General features: G+C 33.7%; 1 protein-coding gene across 1 annotated transcript; it reads left to right on the forward strand.

Moving 5' to 3' along the window:
• The first annotated feature begins 252 nt into the window (after positions 1-252).
• LOC125874843 (probable inactive histone-lysine N-methyltransferase SUVR2) lies at positions 253-6,538 on the forward strand. The gene is made up of 6 exons (XM_049555874.1): positions 253-403; positions 1,777-1,926; positions 3,650-3,882; positions 4,244-4,279; positions 4,386-4,815; positions 5,813-6,538. Exons 3-6 carry the CDS (start codon positions 3,700-3,702, stop codon positions 6,223-6,225), a joined length of 1,062 nt encoding a protein of 353 aa, XP_049411831.1. The 5' UTR covers positions 253-403; positions 1,777-1,926; positions 3,650-3,699; the 3' UTR covers positions 6,226-6,538.
• The last annotated feature ends 4,075 nt before the right edge of the window (positions 6,539-10,613 follow it).

The following is a 10,613-nucleotide window of genomic DNA, read 5'->3' on the forward strand; positions in this document are numbered from 1 at the left end:
CGAAATACATAGATATACATATATCAAGTCTGATTCACATATATTCATGAGATATATAGACAAATTTCGCTCATCTCTCTTTTGTGCTCGCTCGCCTTTCTCTCTATTTCAGTATATCTAATAATTATCTAACATGAAATTATTAGTTGGTATCAATAAAACTTCACATAAACTAAAACGAAGAAAATAATGAAATTTGCTTATAATCTATGCTCTCGAGAATACTCTACACTCTCTAGACCCTAGTCCACGCGTCAAATTCTCAAGAAGAAATATTTCTCTCGTGTGCTCTTTCTCCTTTTCCATATAATGAAATTCTCCGCCCTGCCTTTCACATTCTCTCTGCAAATCTAATCTCTCTCTCCGCCATTGCTGTTTTTGGAATCTAAGCTCATTTTCCATGGTAACAAAAAACTCTTTCTCAAATTTTGTATACATTATTCAGTATCAGCAAATTCAGATACAGAATCAGTATCGAAAAGTTTAGTTTATATGTTTTAAATCATGTAAATTTTTGGTTTATGTGGAAAATCTCACTAGCGCATTTGGTTGACTGAATATCTGAACTTTCATTTTGTGAGTGACGGTTCGATTACTCATCTCTCATCTTGTAATTTCGTATCTCATTTGCCCCAATTTTTTTGAAAAAAAAATGTTTTGTTTATGTTTTCTGAATAAATTATTCATAGTTTGAGTCAAAGTTATTGGGTTATGTTGAACCTGTAACTGCTCAGTTTTTTTTTCCCTTCAAAATGGGGTATGGGAAATGGGAAATGGGAGAGGATTGAGGTGAAAATTTAGGTAGTCGAACAACTGAGCTACTAAGATTGGCTACTGTACTCACTGTTTTGTTTAATTTTGTAACTGAAAAAAGTTCCAATTGAGAGTGTGTGTGTTGTAGACTGTATCCACACCACTCTGTTTGAGTATGTGGTTTTATTTTTCTTTAATTAGTAAGTGTAAAAATTAACTGAAGTTTTTCATATCCTGTGATGTCGATTTTCATCTCGACATGTTTTTTTCTTGTTTTTGGATTGTGGGTATTTGTTTTCTTTAGGGTTTGTTGCCTTTGGATTGCTGTTTGGTAGAATTTTATTCACTTGCAGTTTTGGGTGAATTTTATTGACTTGCAGATTGAGAGTTGCTTTTAATTTTAGTAGGCGTTTGCCATAGATTCCTAATATTTTTCACTTTCTTGGGAGTTTATGGAGTTGTGTTTGGTTATACTTTTTGCTAAGAATATTTCGAAGAATTTTCATGCTTAGATGTAGTTAAATACAAATTCAAAAGTGAAAAGTGAATTGGAAAACGGATTATAAATTGTTTTCCAAATTTGATATACAACTTCAAGTTGGTTTTGGAATTTAAATGGCCATGTACTGATTTTCAAATGTAGTGAGAAACTATTCCGGAAGAAGTGAATATTTTTATGGCTAAATGGATATCTGTTGTGGTGCTTTAGGAGTATTCTTGTGCATGAATTGCCATGTTTTTATTCTCCTTTGATAATACTTTTATCATTTATTTAGGTAGAAATGAATTTCGATGACTTGCTATTCTTCAATGCTCCTACAGTTTTACAGTTTAGGTGAATTTGCCATGTTTATCAATTATAAGAATAGCTTTGGAATTTGGATTTTATTTTCCCAGAGGTGTCAAAGTGATTTTGTGGCTGCATTGTGTGTCTATCTGCTGTGGATTTTTAGGAGAATTGTTGTGCATAATTTACCATGTTTTTGTTTCCCTCTAATTGTACCTTCTTTTTGTCAAATAAAGGTGATGTAGGAGCCAACTTGTGTGCACCACGGCTAATCCCACGGGTTACCTGCTGCCTCCTGTCAAGAGAGGTAAAGGTAACCTTGCTCGCCAAGACTTACACAGATTGAAGGAATCCACCCTGACTCTGCGGGAATTCGTGCAATCGAGGTTGTTACTCTAGCTCTTAGATCACTTTGCCACTGGGTGATTCTTCTTTAATGTTGTGCAGTATTTTCAGTTATGGCAATTTGATTGTTCTAATAACCTTAAAAGTCAAATTCCTTGAAATTGCTTTTTGCTGCGTGTAGATGAAATTTTAGTTTTAGCTGTGAGAGATGCTCGGAAAGACCTTTATGTTTTTCTTATGTTCTTCCATGTCGGTAATATGTTAGATTCAGAGCATGTTAGCATGTTTATGTTTTAATAATGATTTAGTGATAATATGGTGGTGTTAGTTGGTAGTTTCATCATAAATTTGTATCTCTCTTTTACAATGAATTGAGAATTTGTGTGTGCCGAGGTTGTAACTCTTTACTCTTCTTAAGGCATGCATACTTATTGTCCACTATCAAATCTACTTATTAGTTACTTTCCTATGTTTTCATCTTCTATCCCTAATTAGGCTGCCTAAATCCTTGGTCGGACTTGCTGGGAAATATCTCCTGTTTGAAAAAAGAACCATTTGCTGAATGAATGCTATCATCAAGCATGGTTAGGTCCTACATGCAAAATAAAACTCTCCAGTAGCATTGCCCTGGTGTCATATCTGGCTTGGCTGAACTCTTGGGATCTTGCTGCCCTTGGCAGACATGTTTTTTTTAATCGTAAATGGCAATAACAATTACATGTAACATAAGTTCCACATGACAGCTATATGAGCACTCGAGTATTTCAATGACATTCAAACATGTGTATCTATACGTAAACATCTTGTTTGCATTTCAGGTTAGTTGACAATCCAGAATGAACTTTTAGCTAATGGAGGAGCAAAGATATCTAGAGAGATATTTGCCCATAACTGGATTACAACCTAAAACTTCTTTAAAAGTACCTGTCCTTTGACGTGTATAGACTCCTCGTTGGATCATGGATGAATAAAGTTGAGACTAGGTTCAGCATTGTTAGAAGAGAGTGAAACTAGATAGTAGATTTGTTAAGATTTTATTCTTGTCTGCTTGTGCTCCTAACCACTTTCTTTAGAAGGTAAGAGAAGCTTGCAGTATTATTTCATAGACTTAGAATCTTCAGCCGTCTTTATATGCCAATAGGAACTTCTAGCAAGTTCCTAGTACTTCTTTTTCCTTCTTATTTTGTATAAGTCTGTCTGGGATGAGCTTAGATGGAGCGACATGGTCAATGAGGATTCATCTAACCGACCCCAACTTGCTTGAGATTGAGGCATAGCTGTTGCTCTTGTTATTGTTGAAGATTCGTCACCCATATGGAAGCAATCTTACTAGTGCACTGGATGATGTAAACATAACCTATCATGTTTGAAATTTTCCTTATAAATTTATAAATATTGTTCAGTTTTCTCTCTTGAAGGACTTTCTTTCATGTTTGATACTATACCTTCTACAGGAGTGGCATAAAGCTGTAGATGTCTTGGACTAATTCAGCCTTTAAATACTCTTGTGGTCCTAGTGTTGAATTTTCAAAAGCCAGCTGATGGAGGAAACATCCCCATCAGCTTTCTGTGACTTTCCTACAGACTTACCTTGGAAGTAATTTATTTTCTATCACAATCATTGTACGACTGTTTGGATTAGCTATTATATATGGGTATTCATGGCCTCATTTATGTGTCTTTGGTGTTACGGCTGTGTAATTTTGTTGGCTATCTTGCATTTTGTATTCCTGTGCCTTTCTCAAGCAGATGATGTCAATGCAGGCTCCGTGACTAATTTGAAAGCTGCTATCTTAAATCAGTTTGGATTAGCAATGCCTCCAAACCCTAGGGTCGATCGTGCCTTTCGTTCTATGAAAGCTCTCGGGATTTCTGGAGAGAAGGTGAAGCCAGTGTTGAAGAATCTTTTAAGATTGTATAACAAAAATTGGGACCTTATAGAAGCGGAGAACTACAGGGTCCTTGCCGATGCAATATTTGATGATGATGAAGCAAAGGTGCTAGCTTCCTTCATTTAGTACACTTCTGTTTCTCTTCCCTTTTAGTGAGTACTCCCTCTTCTTCGTTTTTGTGGGGCGTTTTATTAGGCATGGAGTTTAAGAAAGGAAGGAGGACTTTTGGAATATGCCGTCTTAAACATGGCATGACATTTCTGTGGCTATTAAATCATGCAATTAAGGTTAAAAATGAGAAGTTTGTAGTTAAACTGTTGCCAAATATAGAAGTATGTCATTCTTTTTGTAACACACTAAACAGGAAAGAGTGACATAAAATGGAACAGAGGGAGTACTTTGTTTTCAGTTGTCTGCTGTATCTTTCATTTGAGCTAATTTGCTGACATGTTTTCTTTGCTTTCAGGATGCAGAAAGTAAAAAGTCAACTGAGGATACCGAAGTATTGGACTAATCTTGTTCTTGCTTAGTGGCTACTGTATGATATGACATTTTTCTTAAGTCTCTTTACTCACCTTTACTTCCTTGCATTTTCCTGTTTCCTTCAGCAAGAGGCTCTGGTGCAAGATGAGCCTGAACCACCTCTGAAAAGGCAGCGCTTAAAAAATCAATCAAGTCAACCAAATGAGTCTCTTGAATCTCAATTGCAAAACCAGTCACCTAGTGTTTTTGATTCCCCTCAGTCCATGGGCAATGAATCACAGCCTGGATCACGCCCATCACTTGATAGAAACAAAGGAAAGCAGCCCATGTTTTCCGACTCATTAGTACCACAGGAAGGATTGCCTTCATCTCAGCCTTCTGACGTGGACAAGAGCCTTCCGGTTCCCAGGAGAGCTGGATCTACCTCTGGTTCTGTCATCCCAGTGTCACCTACGAAGGATGCTATTGCTAATCACACTTTTATCAAACCTAAGGATGAGCCAATCACTGATGACCTGCCACGTCTTGAGGTTCCTGTTGCCATCATCCGCCCAGGTAGAGACTTATCTCATTTTTATTCTTATGATTCAATCTTGTGATGGTAAATTAAGTGTTGGAAGGAGGTACTCTTTTAGTTTTATGTGTTCTCTTGCGGTTGGTGAAGATGGAACAATACCTTCTTCTAGAACAAGATTGCTTTGCTCTGCAAACTTTGTTTTCAAGGCACCAGCTTCATACTATATGATGTCCTTAAAGTCAAAATTGACTTTATCGAAACAGTATTTCAGGATCACTTCTAGGCCTTGAGTGCTTCCAAAATTCCCCAATTCTTCCACTGAATATCAAATTTCCTATTTGCCTATCCAACTTCAAGAATTGGTTGGGTTATCCATATCCATGTGTCCTTGTCACCAACTGTACAGGAAGTATTCCAAGCTATTCAGGAATGTTAAAGAAACGTGAAAAGTCGCTATTTGTGATTATGAAGGCGGTATCTTTTTGTGCATGTCATCCTTGTGCAAGGATACATCTCAGTAGCGTACCCTCCCTAGACCCTACTTGTGGGATTACACTGGGCATTTGTTGCATCCTCGCACACAGGCCATGCTAAACTTTTCTGGTGGGTCACAGTTACTTGGGCTAAAATGAGCTAAGAAGTGGGTCATAACCCAAGCCTAATTCTAACAAAGTTTTAAATTCTTTGCTCTATTATAATTTTCTAAGCACGTAAATACTATTTTTTTTCTTTACTATGGTTATATATAACATCAAATAAAAAAATTATTTTCTTGAAAATATTTTGACAAGGTTCCTCATGAGTCAATTTGGCCTACATATCAACCCAATTTTTAAATGGGTTGAGCTAACAAACTTGGGCAGGTCATGTTTTCATGTGTTGATTTGGTCTCCCCTAGATGTGCCCCCAAGGACATTATGAATGCCGTATGCTTGATCACTATTAGTAGTAGTTTTTGTTTGAGTTTTAACTTCAGTACAAGGCCTACGTGGTGTGTCTTTTTCTTTTTTGAGAGCATGTGATCTGCATTTGCAGGTTCATCAAGTAAAGGGAAGTCTTCAGTTGCAAGCGGTTCAAAAGGTAGACAAGATGATGGTAACGCATCGGCCACTGTAGTTGAAGCAGATACAAATGATGGAAATCCACCTAGTCCAGGAGTAGCTAATGGCAAGCCTGAAACAAACACGGTTAAACCTTCTTCCGCCCTGGAGATAGCTTCCTCACAATCTGGAGAGGTGAAAATTATCTTGAACTATGGCTCGGTTCTTGGAAGATCAGATTTCCACATGCCTACTCTTGATGCAGTGGTGAAGTTAATGGACGATAAATGTCTGAAAGAATACAAAGAACTTGATCCTAATTTTTCCGTGATGAAGATCATGACAGACATTTGTCAGTGCTTCTGGGAGATGAGCAGTGAGTCAACAAATAAATCATCTGACGAGTGAACGAAATATGTCCTATGAAAGCATGGAGAGGGAAGGAACGAGACAAGTTAACTTTGCATGACTTACATTGAGCTAACAACATTTTGTGTTGAGCTCAAATTGAGCTTAATAACATCTTCCTAGAATTCTGCTGTTTCTCTTTTCTGTGTTCTTTTATGTATCCATTTGGTATTAGAACTCCCTTTTTTCGACGTTAAGAAGTTCCCTTTTCAGAGAGGAGGAAAATGTGTACATGTGTTGGTGAAAACCTGTGTTCTTGAAAATGAAGACATATTTCCCTCCTTTACAAATGGTTCAACTATGTTTTTTTTCTTTCTTCTCCGCTTGGTCATTCACCCAATGTCCGTCCGTGTCTAGTACCGGCATTCGAGTCTGATTAAGATTATTTCCATTCTTGGGGCAGTTTAGTTTGTTGCTTTTATATTTTCTTTGCTTTATTTAAGCAGTTTGGTTAGAGATGAGACTTTTGTCTTTAGTTTTTCCGTTTAGTTCATGGAATAAGGTGGAATATTTTAGGGAGGGATGACAATGGGGCGGGGCAGATGCGGGACTGGGTGGGTTTAAGGCTATGTGGGGTGGGCGGATGCGGGATGGGGTGGGTTTAAGGCTATGTGGGGCGGGGCGGGTTGAAGTGAGTTTTTTTTAAACTAATGCAGGCAGGTTGTGGGTATATGTAATTCTATGTGGATTCAAATTTAATTTTAACTTTTTACATGTTATAAGAGTAATCAAACATTATTTATTAAGATAATTTTTTTTTAAAGCTACTAAAATATTCAAGATAGTAAATGAAAATGGTTCAATAAAAAATAATACAATTTTTTACATGTTTCCCAATTGACTTCTAAAAATAATTTTTTTAAGTCACTATTCTATTAAATTAATACAACTTAATGAAAAAATGAATTTATTTTTAGTATCAAACTTAACTATAAAAAAAAATATTGAAAAAAATTATGTGGGGCGGGTTTAAGCAGAGCAGATCTATGCGGGGCAAGTTGAAAATGAAAAAAAATTGTCATGTGGGGCGGGGTGGATTGAAAATTTTGAGGTTAAGCTCAACCCCCCGCCCCGCACCCCATTGCCATCGCTAGTTTTATGATTAATTTTGAAATTAAATTTTTACTTTATTAAGAATTTATATCTCAAATTTGATTTTATTTTATCATACCTAAAATGTGAGACGAATTAGTAGTAGGATTATAATTATGTGATAAGTTTTTTCCTAATCAAGGGATCCCCAAATTTAAACTATTCACATTTTGTCAATTTAATAGTGAAATTATAAAATGTTATTATTACCTTTTGAACTATTAACATTTTGTATCTAAAAGCTCATTAGCCTAGTGTGTTATAAATAAGGGAAAATTGTATATAATATCAAACTATTAATTCAAATTAAATGCTATAAACATAGTTTGATTTAATTGTATTCCATAGCAAATTGTTGCTATTTCGCCTCTCTCTGGTGAATCTCGCTCGCCACTCTCGTTCTCGCTGGGTAGTCTTGCTCGCGCCTCTCGCTTTTATACAAACACAAATTTATAAAATGCGTTTGTGTTTGTATAAAGCGAGAGAAAATTGTATATATACATATATTTTTGTTCCTCTCTCTCTCCTCTCCCAAATCTCGCTCGCCACTCTCACTCGCCTTTCTCACTTTATACAAACACAAATGTATACATTGCGTTTGTGCTTGTATAAAGTGAGAGAAAATGTATATACAAGTACAAATGCATGTATTTTCGTCCTGTACACTTATAATTATACAAATACGATATTTCCCTGTCCAGTTTTCTTTTGTCTTTCTCTCTTTATACAAACACAGATTATACAATTGATTCTTTTGTATATGCATACCGAAACAGATTATACAATTGTTTCTTTTGTATATATGTATAGCGAAATAGCCATAGCAAACATAAAGGACGCTATGAAGTGCAATTATGCAAACTATAGCCATAATATACAAATATGATTTTTGTGTTTGCTATATGTGAAAGTTTCTATATTAATAAAGGAGTCGTCGATTTTTATTTTTTAGTTTTTTATATAAAAAAAACTAAGATTTAGTTTGCTATATTTTTTTATATTTTATATTTAAATAAATTTATTAATTTAATTCTCTTAGTCAAATCTAGTAAAAGGAAGTACTAACTTGTGAGGTCTTAGATTTATTTGAAAATGTTTTTCACAATTATGTAAAATAATATTATTTTTCATAAAGAATCTCAACGAAAGTACCTAAAATTATATAAAAACAAAAGCTAAGAATCATTATTTTTTAAAATTGGGAGAAAATAGAAGTTCATGTAATCAATCAATTAAGCTATTAAGATTCTCCGAGGAGAAATGAAAAAAAAATAAAAAGAAGGGAAGAAACAAATTGAAGAAAAGATACTCGTGCCTTATTTTAGATGCAGTCGATCCATATTATTCGTTGGCTAACTCATTTTTTATTTGCACTAAATATGAGCGGGTTAAGTATTTTATATGTTATTTCCTTTGTCCAATAATATTTGTCCATTATTAACTTTACACATTTCTTAAGAAACTATAAATAAAATAGTAATGTTATATTTATATCATCCTTTGCCTTTGAATATAATAAATATAACGTCTTGAAAAATGTAATAGAGAAATGATTATAATTAAATAATAAGGGTAAATTAGGAACTAAGTGTAAAATCATTCATTGATTTCATAAAGGGTCTGTTTGGAAAGCCACTTGGTAATTGGAATTGGTGTAATTACTAGGGTAGTAATTACCAGCCTAGTAATTACACTGTCTAGTAATTACACTGATCTGTTTGATTGCCACAATGTAATTACACTGTAATTAAGTGTAATTACACATGTCATGTTTGGATGTCACAGTGTAATTTACATATGTTCTGTTTGGATGCACAATTACAATCATAAAATTATAATAAATTTTAAAAATAAAAATTAATTATTTAAAATTTATACTAGACAAATAAGAAACTTTATAAATGATATTAAATTAAATATTTAAGATATATATTCTTTTTTGAAAATATATTAATTAATAAACATATTTTCTGTAACTAATATTATGAAAAAATAATTGATTTATATTTTTTCAAATTAATATATTTCAATTGAATTGATCGTAACAACTAAAAGTATGAAGTTTCTATGAACATCATGAAATGCATGTTTGATAAAAAGAATAATATATAAATAAAATAACATAAATTATTAAATGTTTGACAAAAATATAATCTATCAAGCCTAATTAAAAATCATGTGCAATNCAGGTGGTAATTACACCATGTAATTACCAACAATTCACAGCCTCTGCATATGAATTGTAGAGTGTAATTATCCCCTATCAATTACACCAATTACCTGCTGACCAAGTAATTACCTGTCCTTCCAAACAGGACAAGNAATAATAAGGGTAAATTAGGAACTAAGTGTAAAATCATTCATTGATTTCATAAAGTTGACAATTATTATTGGATATCCTGAAATAGTATAGTGGATAATTTTTGTTGGACGAAGGGAGTTTCAACTAATTTATGATCCGTCCATATTCGATTTGACCTATTCACTTGTTATTCTTCCTTTTTCCTATGTTTATATGTATTTCATACAAACTAGTTGAAAGCCTTATCTAAGTAAAATTGTAGTTGCTAGTTCAGGTACCAGTGGAAACTTCGATTTTCAGGGACAGGAGAATTTTCCAACTAAGCCCAGTTATGATTAGAAAATAGGACAAAAAAAGTATTTATATGACATTTTACGTTCAACTTTTTATTTCTCTCATTTTTTTCCTGAAGATTTTATGCGGCTTTCTAAGTCAAGATGTTATACGTCAACAATATCTTAATTCACCCAACTCATATCAATTTTTTTTAAAATAATTATTTTCTTGTAATTTATCTAATATTAAATAAATTAATAATATTTTTTTAATTATAGTATTTGGGATCAATAAAAACACTTATTTAGTCGAATTATTCCACCTTATAAATAAAAATGAATTAAATAAATCAAAATAAGTTAAATAATGAATAGAGTAAAATATCAATCCGCCAAGCTTCAGCAATATAAATAAGACTCATATTCATTCGAGCATCTAATTTACTAGGTTTGACTCAATTACTTATTACCATTTAGATAGTCTCGAAGCCCTAATCCCTTCTCCTCATTTCTTGTCTACTCTAAATTGTCGCTGCTGTAAATTTTTCTAACAACACTGATTGAAAATCATCATGGTCAGTCGACAACCTTCATTCATTTTCCAATTACACCTATTGAATCGTCTCTTCTCATCTAGATTCAAAATCCCCAAAACTCATTTCATTCTCAAATTCGTGAAGTTGTGTTCATCTCCGCCGCACAAAAGTTACATAAATAAA

The sequence above is a fragment of the Solanum stenotomum genome, chromosome 8 (assembly GCF_019186545.1).
Source record: "Solanum stenotomum isolate F172 chromosome 8, ASM1918654v1, whole genome shotgun sequence".
NCBI lineage: Eukaryota > Viridiplantae > Streptophyta > Magnoliopsida > Solanales > Solanaceae > Solanum > Solanum stenotomum.